Source organism: Salvia hispanica, chromosome 5 (assembly GCF_023119035.1).
Source record: "Salvia hispanica cultivar TCC Black 2014 chromosome 5, UniMelb_Shisp_WGS_1.0, whole genome shotgun sequence".
Classification (NCBI taxonomy): Eukaryota; Viridiplantae; Streptophyta; class Magnoliopsida; order Lamiales; family Lamiaceae; genus Salvia; species Salvia hispanica.
In genome coordinates this window covers 28182343-28194634 of record NC_062969.1, presented here as the reverse complement: position 1 = coordinate 28194634, position 12292 = coordinate 28182343, and the positions used below count along the sequence as shown (strand labels likewise).

The 12292-nt window shown below is 38.1% G+C and overlaps 3 protein-coding genes across 6 annotated transcripts; 1 reads left to right on the top strand and 2 right to left on the bottom strand.

Annotated features, from left to right (window-relative positions):
• The first annotated feature begins 418 nt into the window (after positions 1 to 418).
• Positions 419 to 724, top strand: LOC125189752. The gene has a single exon (XM_048086991.1). It carries the CDS (start codon positions 419 to 421, stop codon positions 722 to 724), a length of 306 nt encoding a protein of 101 aa, XP_047942948.1.
• A 114-nt stretch (positions 725 to 838) lies between these two features.
• On the bottom strand, positions 839 to 4622 carry LOC125190970 (casein kinase 1-like protein 2). Of its 4 annotated transcripts, none has more exons than XM_048088404.1 (14): positions 4297 to 4606; positions 4175 to 4215; positions 3504 to 3573; positions 3239 to 3387; positions 3065 to 3160; positions 2901 to 2968; positions 2693 to 2754; positions 2524 to 2587; positions 2375 to 2459; positions 2163 to 2289; positions 2000 to 2082; positions 1875 to 1929; positions 1603 to 1709; positions 839 to 1483 (listed from the first exon to the last, which is right to left on the bottom strand). In XM_048088404.1, the coding sequence occupies exons 1-14, from the start codon at positions 4370 to 4372 to the stop codon at positions 1259 to 1261; spliced, it is 1308 nt and encodes a 435-aa protein (XP_047944361.1). In that variant the 5' UTR covers positions 4373 to 4606; the 3' UTR covers positions 839 to 1258. The 4 variants fall into 4 exon arrangements, 3 of the variants coding, with proteins under 3 accessions (XP_047944361.1, XP_047944362.1, XP_047944363.1); XM_048088405.1 differs by having other exon boundaries at positions 3239 to 3412; positions 4297 to 4605; XM_048088406.1 differs by having other exon boundaries at positions 3568 to 3573; positions 4297 to 4602.
• A 211-nt stretch (positions 4623 to 4833) lies between these two features.
• LOC125188765 (probable phospholipid-transporting ATPase 4) lies at positions 4834 to 11598 on the bottom strand. The gene is made up of 11 exons (XM_048085812.1): positions 11221 to 11598; positions 8002 to 9997; positions 7804 to 7914; positions 7373 to 7649; positions 7200 to 7288; positions 7025 to 7112; positions 6730 to 6939; positions 6466 to 6591; positions 6087 to 6185; positions 5805 to 5996; positions 4834 to 5717 (listed from the first exon to the last, which is right to left on the bottom strand). The coding sequence occupies exons 2-11, from the start codon at positions 9804 to 9806 to the stop codon at positions 5052 to 5054; spliced, it is 3663 nt and encodes a 1220-aa protein (XP_047941769.1). The 5' UTR covers positions 9807 to 9997; positions 11221 to 11598; the 3' UTR covers positions 4834 to 5051.
• Between the last annotated feature and the right edge of the window lie 694 nt (positions 11599 to 12292).

The following is a 12292-nucleotide window of genomic DNA, read 5'->3' as shown; positions in this document are numbered from 1 at the left end:
AAGGGTAAAATAATGGACGCAAAATACTCAAAAGTCTGTCCGTAGGCATAATATTTAACAACACACACTCATCATAGTATTTCCATTATTTCACAAAATAAACCAAATATATAATTGATCAGCTATATGTGGACCTAAGAATAGATCAATACCTAATAATTTCTTAGCTCATCACATGGAAGATTTCATAAAACAATGCAAGTCTACTTGAAAATTCAACGTCCAGCCATGCCACGTGGCAAGAACCCACCTTCCAGCCTCATGTATCAACATGCAATGAACATTAAAAAACTCAAAATAACAAAAGGGAGCACTTCTATAATTCAAGGTCACTGTGTGCTGTGTGTTGTATTTGTCCATCCATATAGTGAAAAGAAAACCCTTGTCTCTCTCTCTCTCTCTTGGTTTCTCATCCACCATGGAGAAGTTTTCAAGATCCAAGTCTACAAGGGATGAGTATACGCAGCCAAGAAGCATGAATGATCTGAGAAGCTACAGCAGCTCAGACTATCAAAATGTAGACTACAATTTCAAAGAGGTGAAGATGAAGAAAAACAAAATTAATGCAGATTCAAAGAGCTGGATGGATCCTGAGCTGCTGAGGAAGAAGAGGATTGCAGGCTACAAAGCCTATGGAGTTGAAGGGAAGATGAAGAGCTCATTTAGGAAGAGTTTTAGATGGATTAAACATGCTTGCTCCAATCTTGTCAATGGCTTCAATTAAATGTTGGGATAAGTTGTTTTGTGAAACTTGATTATGATTTGGTGATTATTTACATGAATTGAGGTTTTTATCTGATCTTGATCAAGGGTTTGTGCATAGTGTGCAAACAAGTAATGCAATTAAACAGCATAAGTGTGCATTCTATTTCTCAAGTTTCCATAACATACACACCATAAAAAATTGTATGCATTTTTGCTACAAAAAATTTATAACTACATGCCATGAAAATGGCAAATCAAAAGAATTTGCTAGTACAACATTAGACAGGTAATGAATCTGCCTTACCTGAGGTGGTATTTCACCCCGGCCTCGAACCAACCTCACTCTCGTCGCCTCAAAAGTCTCACTTTCACCTTGGAAGCTACCTTACATCTCATTATCTGCAAGCACCATTTACTGGTTAGGATTCTGTGAGCAGCTTTCCTTGAGGGAGAAACAACAGACTCCCCTCCGTGTTAAATAGGTGTCGGTATCGTATACGTATACAAAGGGAAAAATCGTAACCACAAGTCCTGATAACACTGCATTCATTATCTAGTCATTGCCAATATTCATTCTCTCCATTCCCTTGAGGGTGTAGTCGCTAGGGTTTGTGTTGGAGGGGTTGTGTGACGTTGCAGGCGGACTTTTTCGCGCAGCACTATCTCCATCGACTGCGTGTGAAGGATCACCATTATTCTGAGAATTCTCTGAATCCCGATTACTAGAAACTGCAGGTTGCTTTGATGTTCTGACTTTCTGGCCATTTGAAGTGGATATCTGCAGAAACCATTAAATCAAGCAACATGAACAATATTATGAGAGACATTGAGGAGGAAAATGCGTTCAATTTCAATGTATTTCAGTTTTGGAGGTTAGAGAAAAGGTAGTAGTCTTACCTCCTTTGGTATATCACTTGCAACTGGATCTTTCATTTTAGACAAATTCAAATTTGCAGAATTTGAAACATTTCTCCCACGAAGAGGTGGCTTGCCTTCATCCAAACCTGCATGAAGTTATAGAAATTCCATCAAATTCGAAGCATTTACAATCAAGCTTACCAGAACAACCATCTGATCGGTAAAAGATGGCTAAAAACGAGGTTGTTTGTATGAAAATAACAGAAATCTACCAAGTGTGATGGAAGTCAAATAAATGCTCAAAAAATCACCTGAGTCTCTGTCGTTATTACCAGGTGGCACCATTGAACTTGTTCCAGCAGCACCCTGTCCCAATATTCATCAGGCTGTACTTGGAGACTAGAGCAGCTGAGCCTAAATGGAGGTTATTACTTACTAGGGTACGAGATGGAGGATTGGCAAGCTGTGACTGCTGATACTTCAAAATAGTCCAATCAAATACGTAGTCAAATTGAAAACCTGCCAAAAGAAACACAAGGCATAGAATGAGGATGGTAGGAACGGAGAAGATGCTGGGAGGATAAGGTAGACGTCATCACCTTCACGAATAAAAAGGTCACGGAAAAGTCTTTTTAAATAACCATAATCAGGTTTGTCCTCAAATCTTAGTGAGCGGCAATAATGGAAATAAGAAGCAAATTCGGTTGGATAGCCACGGCATAAAGACTGCAAAGGAAATACCAAGTTAATGTCCATCTCTAGCACAGCAGGGAATATACTTCAATCCAGAAGCTATAAAAAGTTTAATCACCTCTATTGATGTTTGAACTTTTTTCTCACTAATTCTATCATACTTTTGTTTCTTGTTTCCAGCTTGCAGTCCCTGCCAGGGAAGGCTACATTTTTTTCGAGTTATGAGTGAGCATATCGTGAACTAACAAGACAGGATTCAAGAACAACCTTCCTCTTAAGAAGTACATGACAACGTAACCAAGTGATTCTAGGTCATCCCTCCGGCCTTGTTCTATCAATAGATTAACACAGTGGAGCAGAAGAAACTAGAAATTAGCTTTCTACGACATCTGAAAGGTCAAATGGGTAAAAGAAATGGCACGTGCCACATGCGTACCGATGCCAAGATGTGTATTTATACTTGCGAATCTGGCTGTTCCTGTCAAATTCTTATTTTCTCTGCATGATACAGTAAGTATTGCTGAACTACCTTGGTCGGGTACAATATAGCATTGAAGAAAATATTCAAAACTAAATGATTAGAAACTCAGATTACCACGTAAGATCTCTAAGTTCTGAAGATAACTACACAGAACACACCATACCTATATGGAATATGCTGATGGTTAGAATCTCTATATTTCTTGGCAAGCCCAAAGTCAATGGCATAAACCTACATGTCAGTAAATGGAGTTATCATCCGAGATACTTAAGAAGCAAACCGTTAAACAAAAGTGAGAAAACATTCAAAATAAGGTAAACAGAAAACCTGATTTGCACGCCTTCCCAAGCCCATGAGAAAGTTGTCAGGCTTTAGATCTCGATGCAGAAAAGACTTAGAGTGAACAAACTCAAGTCGATTAAGCTGGAAGAGAAACAAAGATTTCCAAAACAAGTGAAACATTAAATTGTTTAAGAATCCTAATCAAACAGTGTCAATTACCATCTGATCTGCAAGCATGAGAACAGTCTTTAACGACAACCTCCTACTACAAAAGGTAAACAAGTCCTCAAGACTCGACCCCAGTAAGTCCATCACGAGAACATTATAGTCACCTTCAACCCCAAACCATTTAATATTTGGGATTCCGGCTGTCAAAATAAAAAAAATTGCCAACTGCCAAAGATGAGGATAATGATATAGTATAATAACCATGTATAAAAGGAAATAAACATCAAGCAACTAAAACAACAAAAGAGGATATTACTTCCTCCTTGAAGTAATTTGTACAACTTTGACTCATAAAGCAATTGGGGATGTCTTGTCCTCACATTTTCCTGAACACATGAATTACATTCTTAATAAAGTAATCATAAACAAAAAAGGCAATGTAGGAGAATCTACCAAAGAAGTGCATAAATACATTACGATGATATCCAACAGCATGGGAAACATTTGATTAACATTTTTGGGATAAATTTATGACTATGAACCTTCTATGTAGGATGTAGCTTGTGTTCCCTAAACAAGAGATTCAACTCCCTATAATTGTCAATTATTATATATCGATCATTATTATTACTCCTATCTTAAGATTCGGATAATATATAGCATCATGTAGATGACAAGAAGTAGCATAATGATAGTGACGAGCTCTAAAAACACTAAGAATGGAAGGCAAGAGCATAAAACTAATCTCATGCTCAAACAAAAGTTGCATTATCACATACATGTTTCTCACAACATTGAAAAAGGTTCAAGCCTAAGATAATGAAACACAAGAAAAAGCTAATATTTTCATGTTCTTTGCAGAAAGCAAACATTCATTCATCAGTAATCAATCCACCATAGATAAACTTCAAGTTATATTTTTACTTATACAATTTCAATGTAAACAAATTTACATGCAAGAACAGATGAAAACTTCAAACTACGTACGAGCTTGATTGCAACATCCTCATTCGTCTGAATATTAGTGCCTGCCAACAACACAAAATAACCAATTCATTGAAAAGGTCTCGAATTTAAACAATCAAATTAAACAAAATCAGGAACCATGCCTAAGTGAATCTCTCCGAATGAGCCATTCCCAATTTTTCGCCCCAACCGAAACTTATTCCCCACACGCTGCTCCATTTAGAATACCCAATCATATCAAAATTCTTCACAAAATCAAACCAAATAAAGCTGAAAATGGCAGGATTCTGGAGAGGGAAAACGACGTAAAGAGGAATGAAGAATCAACAACCGGCATTTCAATAAGAAACACCTAGAATTCATCACTTTGATGCGATTCGATCAATGAAAACACAATTTTTTTCGCCTTCACACCAATATTTTTAGCACCAACAAATAAAACAAAATAATACGATTAATTTATTCATATTCCTTTTGCTTTTTTCACTTTTGTCTCTTCTTTCCTCTGGATTTCCCCCCTTTTTGTATTTTGGGGATTAAATGATTCCAAAAGAAAACATTTTTTTATAATTGAGTTGATTATAGGTAAAGATTAATTGATTACTGAAAGTATTGTAATACAAAAATTGAATTCGACATAATACTTAGTCATAAGCTCATAACCACAAAAAATTAAAGAATGAAATGAAAATATGTAGCTACCTTTGTTGAATTCGTTATCTTACAAACTAGTATTTCTACAAACAGACAACTCTCACTACACTTGCCACTCCATCAAGAAAGAATTAATAGAAAAATAGGTACAAGATTTCGATCAAACCAAAACAACTAAAATAAAAAAAAAATAAAAAAAAAAGCACCAAAAAACATCAAGAAAAACTATAAGCTATATCCAGAATCAAGTTTGTTGTGGAACAGCATTGTTGAGAGAGTACTTCTTGTTGAGTCTTCCTTTCAACTGCCTGATCGTCGCATCCACTCTTGCCGTGAAGCCGATCTTGGTCGTGTGGCGGGCCTTGGTGCGCTCGGCCTTCCACATCTTATGATCCCGGATGTGCTTCTTGTAGTACTTGATCTCCTGGATCACATGGTGGTCGAGCGGGTTCACCAGGCGCTGGAATGAGATGTGGGCGAGGTAAGGCATGTTGCACGCAACGGTCACAAGCAAGGTGGTGCTCCAGTAGATCGGGGCTGGGCCGAGGACTTCGGTGAGGATCCTGAAGGCGTTCACATCAAGTGCGTAGTTCAGCTCCCCGTAGATAAATAGGAATATGTACCAGAAGGCGACACTGCCCCACACGAATAGGTGTTGGATCCATGTGAAGTGGCTCATTGTTAGAGCAATTTGGCAGTTGACAGCCCATATGATGCCGGTGAACATAGCAGTCCCGAGGGCTGTCATGTCCGCAGTCTGGCCCGAAGCCCTAAAGGCCTGGTCGTAGAAGATGATGATGTTGAGGAAAAACACGATGAGGGATGTGTATAGCCCATTTGCCATCCATCCGAATATTCTGTACCAGTCAAAGAACAGGTTTTTCGGACCTTGTTGGTATAGAGCAGGAAACTGCAGTTGCATCAACAGTTTTCATGAACACGCAATCAGAGAGAGAGGGAGAGAGAGGTGGGGGGAAGAGAGAGCAGAAAAACTAACCTGTAAGCATACTTCAGAATCTACATCCTGATCAAACACCCCAAGCGAAATGACGGGCAAGGATGTAAGAACAACGTTGAATAGGATCATGTACCAGTCGACATACACAGATTGGCCGGAAAAGCCAGCAAACGCCTCAAAGTAGAAGATTGTGAGGCCAAAAGCAATGTTTTTATAGAAGAAATAACAAATCTGCATTAAGATATTTGGATTCCCTAGTTAAAATGAAAGCATGGTCGGTCATTGCATTATGGTGATATGTTTCAGGCCATAAGGAATTACCATCTGAGCAATTCTTTTGTAACACCAATGACCGTGTACAACCAGAAGCTTCTCAAGAAACCGGAACTGTGCAATAGCAAAGTCGCTAGCCATCACAGCCTGAAAATAGCTGATGAGTAAGCCAGTTTGGGATCGTACAAATACAATACGTGTACCAAAAGCAAGACAAGTTTCATGGGATTTATAAGCATGTGGTGTAATATTTTTTCACCAACAAGATAAATCAATCTTCAACATATCTAGCTTTCTATTTCAATTTGATATGCTTAATTAACGCTACAATAATGCGTCAATGGAAGAAATGTCATCATTCCGAGACAGCAAATTAGTAAGTTGTACATATATAAAGTTTTATATGCAAGAGAGATTTGTTACCAACCTGCATTCCTTCACATCCACTAATGCCAACACCGATGTCTGCTTCTTGAATCATGCCAACATCATTAGCACCATCACCAATTGCCAATGTCGTTTTCCCAGTTCCTTCTTTAACTAATCTTGTTACCTAAAGACCAAAAGCATAGCCAACTGTGAGATTTTGAGCAAGGAAAAGAGCCCACCATGAACAATTACGCATCCAACAGAATTGGCAAAACAACAGATTATGAATTTCTTTGACCCAGGACAAGAATATATATTCTACCAGAGCTTTCTGCCTAGGTGAGACACGGCAGCATATGACAGAAGCACAGCAAATTGCTAAATTCAAGAATACATTCTTCATGTCATCCTCCAAGGCATGAGTTAGAGTTTTCCCATCAATGATCAAAGCAAATGCCGCATGAGGATCCTTTTCCAGCTTGATCATTTGGGTGGCATTGGTAATTTGCATTAAGATATTCTCTTTTACAGCCTACAGAGCAGAAGACAAAAACTAAGGCTTCCATAGATAGATAAAATTCACCACATATCGATCATATTCTGGACAAAGAATGTACCTGTTTGGGATCTTGGACTAATGCATCCGTGTTCATTGTTGTTATACATATCTGCTTCATGCCCTGTCGAAGTAAACTACAAGAGAATCTGCACAATGACGAGGTCTGGGTTAGCATTTTGAAAGCTTTGATTATTGAGTTGCCCTATGATAATTTAAATAGTTAGGAGTCAGACCCTATATTAATTGCAGTTTCCATCTTATCACCTGTCAGAACCCAGATCTTTAAACCAGCTTGTGCTAGTTTGTCAATACACTGGGGAACCTGCACAGATGTAACAAGGACAAAATAAGATGGGGGAGATAGAGAATTGATAGGTTCAAGGCATTGATAAGATATAAGTCGTACTCCATTCTGTAATTTGTCCTCTACAGCAGTTGCACCGACAAGTATGAAGTCCTTTTCCATCATATCAGCAACCCGATCAAGCATTGCTTCCCTATCACCACTTATTGCAGTTTTTGCTCTGATAAACTCTTCGTTCCAAGCAGCATATTTGTCTTCCTCAAGTTTCTTGTAGGCAAGGGCTAGTGTTCTCAAACCAACCTCGCCATATTCATTCAAATGCTTTGTGGTTAGTTCCTCATACATTCTACCATTCCTTGCTAGCCTATCAAAGACGATGCTGCAAAACAAAGTTTGCATAATAGCACTCAGTACAGTCAAATAAAAGCAGCAGCAAGTATCAATACAGAAAAACCCCTTCATGTAAACAAGGAATTGCAAATAGAACAATGTTTCTAATATTCTTTTCCTTTCTTTGATTATATTTTTTTTACCTGTCAGCTCCCTTGCAAAAGACAAAGATCTGTCCATCCTCATCCCTAATGATGACAGACATTCTCTTCCTTTTGCTAGTGAAATCCAACAAGTTGAGAACTTTGTATTCCCTGAACTTACAAAAATATGTCATATGTCAAGACGTCAATCAGAAGATCAGACCAAGTAGCAACAGATATATCAATTCATGGTCTCACCTTTCTACGGGCTCTCCAGAGGGAGAATATCTCTCACGAACAAATATGCTTGACTGCGTCCGTCTGCAGAACTCAAAACCAAGTTCTCTCGCAGCTACAAGAAACGCACCTTCATCAGGTGATTCTGCTTCATAAGTGAAGGTGCCGGTCTCTTCATTATGTTCTGGAATGGCAGTGTGGCAAATCGAAAGTATCCTGAAAAATAGTAGGATAACATCTGCATTGGGTTCTTTACACCAATTCCCATTCATGAGGCGACAATCCTCAAAGCTGAACCCCTTTATGGGATGCCTCCGATCCATTTCATTTTTCGAAGAAACAACAGACTCTAATTCAATTTCCGGTTCTCCGAAGCTGCACCCACCTTTTCGCCAAGAATGAGGCGTACTTGCTTGGCTGTGGCCATCCATGTCCATGGCAATCTGTTTAGCAGCAGCAAGTTCCACATCACTAGCGCACATGCCATATGCAGTACCAGCAATTGAGCATTTAAGGAAGTCCATTTGGTTGCAGGTCAAGGTACCAGTTTTATCTGAAAGGATTGTATCAACTTGACCCAGTTCCTCATTCAAGTTTGAAGTTCGGGCTTGAGCTGGAGTTCCAGTCTCTTCATCAAACATCTCAAAATCCCGGTTTATGAATAATGCTTGGAGGACTTTCACAACCTCAATCGACACATAGAGAGATATAGGTATCAAGTATCCATATAATATCAGAGCAGTGATTAGATGATAGAACCCAGACCTCAGAGGGTTCCCTGGATCGTATAGTTCTTCACTATCTGGAACTTGTAAATACCACTTCTTTGGCAAATCATATTTAGTCTTCACGATAAAACCAATGGAGCTGATGATGGAGATGAACACGAGGAAGCTGAAAAGTATGTATATTATTTTGTCCATTTGTTTCTCAATCCTACTCCTTTTAGAAGGAGATCTCGTGGAATTCTGCATAACTTTGCTATCAGGACCAGTGAATATCACCACTCCATAAATGTAGGCTGTATTTCGAAGCTTCGAGTCTCTGAGGAGAATTTGACTGGGATCAAGAGGATAGATCTGTCGATCATACTCAAAATTACCAACAAAAGTGTAGAGGCTGGGATTGGGATCCTCACATTTTATGGTCGCTTTGAACTCATTGAAAGTTGGGTCATCATCGAGGGGAAGTGTTACCTCTAATGATCGTTTCACCTTCAAATTAGTCTCCCCATCTAAGTTCATCGTTTCAACATAACAAATTCCATCTTCATAACTGGAAGATAACAGCAGTAAATCTGCAGGGAAGAATTTATCCTTCTCTACCTTCACTATATCTCCAACCCTAAGCTTCATCCACGGTTTAAGACCAAATAAACCATCCTTTTTATGTACACGAGCTTTTCGCAAATTGACCTTCATATCCTGTATAAACCGACGCCAATCTTCCAGAGCTTCTTTAGCCATACTCAGTCCGACCACAAAAGCCAAAGGTGCAATCATACTCAGAGCAGAGAATGGTGATATAGGAGTCAGTGATAAGACCGCAGCAAGAAGAAAGTAAAGGTTAGCAACGCGTCTGAATTGTTCAAATATGGCTTTGGGCAGAAATGTAACAACATTGTACTTAGTGGTGGAAATGTAGTTTGAGCAATACTTAATAGGCTTGTGCTCGTGCATACGAGGCTCATTGCAATGAACCACTCGCGAGTAACCAGGTCCATGGATGTCATGCGGGCCATCTTCTTTAGGAGCTTGTGGCCTGAAACAACCAAATGTATACAGCTGGCTCCTTCGAATCCTTGCTCTTATCCTACCCCGAGCCATCCGGCAACTACTGTGAAAATCAGAGTCACTTTGCTACCTCGCAGTCAAACATAAACACCCAAAACTTGCCTCCACAAAGCAAGTAAAGGGCTTGCTCACATAACCACTAAACACCAAAGCTAAATTGCCATACCCACCACATCAAGCCTAACCTTAAAGCCGGTGTATGAACAAATGCAGCTGTCTTACACCTGCAAGCAAATATTAACAACCAGATTCAATACTATATTCATTGTATACAATTCATGTTCATAAAACTAATCGCACTTACTCCCATGCTCATTCAATAATAATTAACATGAAGCTCATACTCACTTTCTACCTCAGAATCATAAACATAAACACCCAAAACTTGCCTCCATGGTGCAGGCAAAGAGCTTGCTCACATAACCACTAAACCCTGCGGCTAAAATGATGTGTCTGCGCAAAGCCTATCCCAGAACCCATGTATCAGAAAATGCAGCTGTCTAACAACTGGAGACAGATTATTATAGCCAGATTAAACACTAGATTCATTATATACATCTAATGTTCATAAAACTAACCGCACCAACTCTCACGTTCATTCGACAATCATTACAAAGCTCGGAGTCACTTTGCTACCTCAGAAACAGAATCACAATCATAACCATAAACACCCAAAAATTGCCCCCGGAGATCAGGCAAAGGGCTTGCTGACATAACCGCTAAACTTCACAAATAAAATGACGTGCCGACATAAATCATAACCTTAGCATCTCTGTATGAGCAAATACAGCTGTGTAACAAGTAACGACCCGAAACAGATTGCAACAGCCAGATTAAACTAACTACACCAACTGTCATGTTCGTTAGAAAACAATTACAAAGGTCAAAGTCATTCAGAATCATAAGCATAAACACCCAAAACTAGCCTCCATATAGCAGGTCAAAGTGCTTGCTCACAAAACCACTAAACCCCCACAGCCAAAATGACGTGCTCCCACAAAATCTACCCTAAAACCCATGTATGAGCTGTCTAACAACTGGAAATAGATTATAACAGCGAGATTAATTATATTCTACTACTTAATTAATACTACAACTCATGTTGATCAAATTAATCCCACTAACTCGCATGACGCAGCCACCAATTTACATGATCATTAGCATCAAGATTTCGAGATCTTTAACACCATCTATTCTATCACAGCTAAGAAAGACCTAACCGCATACCAAAAAAATCAAATTAGAAGACCAAATTAAAACCAGAAATACATTTTCAAATAAATTAAAATCAACAATCAAAAAATTTGAGTACAAGGTAAAATTCACCACAAGCGAATACACCACTTCTTCCAGCAACATTCATACGTGAAAACATCACAGAATTCACAGTACCAATGCAAAAAAAAAAAAAAAAAAAAAAATGGCAGCTCAAATTTGTAGTACTAACCAGCTGAAGAGGTTGGAAGAAAAAAAAATTAAAAACAGTGTTCTTGAAGCTTCAGTCCATTGAAGAGGGAAGCAAAACCCACATTGACCAAACAAGATTCACGTAGAGAGATGTGAAAAGGTTGATGGTTGGTTGGTGTAGTTATTTAGCCGGTAAAAGCTTGATCGGGATTGGAATTTGGCGGATGGAAATTTCAATTGGGAGATCGCAAGAAAGTAAAGAATGAGAGAGAGAGTGAGGAGGGCAGGGTGGTAGAAGAGAGGGAGATTTGATTGATTTCCAGAAAATCACAGTTTTCTCTCTCTTCCAACTCCGATACAAACGCCACTGCTCACGCTCTTGCTTCTTTCTTTTTTTTCTTTTTCTTTTTTTCGTTTTTCAAAAATGAGTTTTTAATTGGAGAGAGAGATCTTAAATTCTTTGAAATTTATTTTCATAAATTATTAGGTTAGGATCTTATGGTCTACTAATTCAATATATGAAACTTAGGTTTGATCATTTTCAAAGTTTAGAAGGAAAAAAGATTTTAGGCCATCTGTCATGGAAAAAAATAAATAAGAATTTTGTACTATTCTTTTTTATTTTAGTATATTTTTATTCATTTCTCAAATTTCCTTTTTCTATTTATGATCATTACATATTTTATTTACCTACATTATATTTGGTAATTGAGCCTCAAATTTCATTATAATAAATAATACTACTATTATAAAAAACGAACATACATTCAACTAGGTTTCTATTTTTTTACGTTTCTTAATGTCATATATCTGAATCAAAACGAGAATAAATACACTACCTTAATAAGTTATTTTTTCCACCCAAGATACTCCAGAATTACAAAATGTCCAGTAGTGTCACCGGATTAAAATTCTTCATACAATATGCGAAACATAAAAATTTGCATACATATTTATTATTGAGTTTTCAAACACTGTTAGTCGATCTAATAAAACTTTCATACCATATTTTATAACTCTCTCCGTCCTGGCTAAGATGACACATTTCTTAGCTGACACGGGATTTTAGGAGTTAATGGTTATAGTATTTAATTATAGAGAGAAAATGTGGG

What these genes read in the sequence shown, in the direction of transcription:
- LOC125189752 (XM_048086991.1), top strand. Translation starts at nt 419, where the DNA reads ATGGAGAAGTTTTCAAGATCCAAGTCTACAAGGGATGAGTATACGCAG.
- LOC125188765 (XM_048085812.1), bottom strand. Translation starts at nt 9,806, where the DNA reads ATGGCTCGGGGTAGGATAAGAGCAAGGATTCGAAGGAGCCAGCTGTAT. An exon ending in GAAACTGCAATTAATATAGG is followed by an intron (nt 7,113 to 7,199) that starts GTCTGACTCCTA and finishes GTCATTGTGCAG; the next exon opens with ATTCTCTTGTAGTTTACTTC. An exon ending in TAGTCCAAGATCCCAAACAG is followed by an intron (nt 6,940 to 7,024) that starts GTACATTCTTTG and finishes TCTGCTCTGTAG; the next exon opens with GCTGTAAAAGAGAATATCTT.
- LOC125190970 (XM_048088404.1), bottom strand. Translation starts at nt 4,372, where the DNA reads ATGGAGCAGCGTGTGGGGAATAAGTTTCGGTTGGGGCGAAAAATTGGG. An exon ending in TGGGAAGGCGTGCAAATCAG is followed by an intron (nt 2,969 to 3,064) that starts GTTTTCTGTTTA and finishes ACTGACATGTAG; the next exon opens with GTTTATGCCATTGACTTTGG. An exon ending in AAGTTCAAACATCAATAGAG is followed by an intron (nt 2,290 to 2,374) that starts GTGATTAAACTT and finishes TTTCCTTTGCAG; the next exon opens with TCTTTATGCCGTGGCTATCC.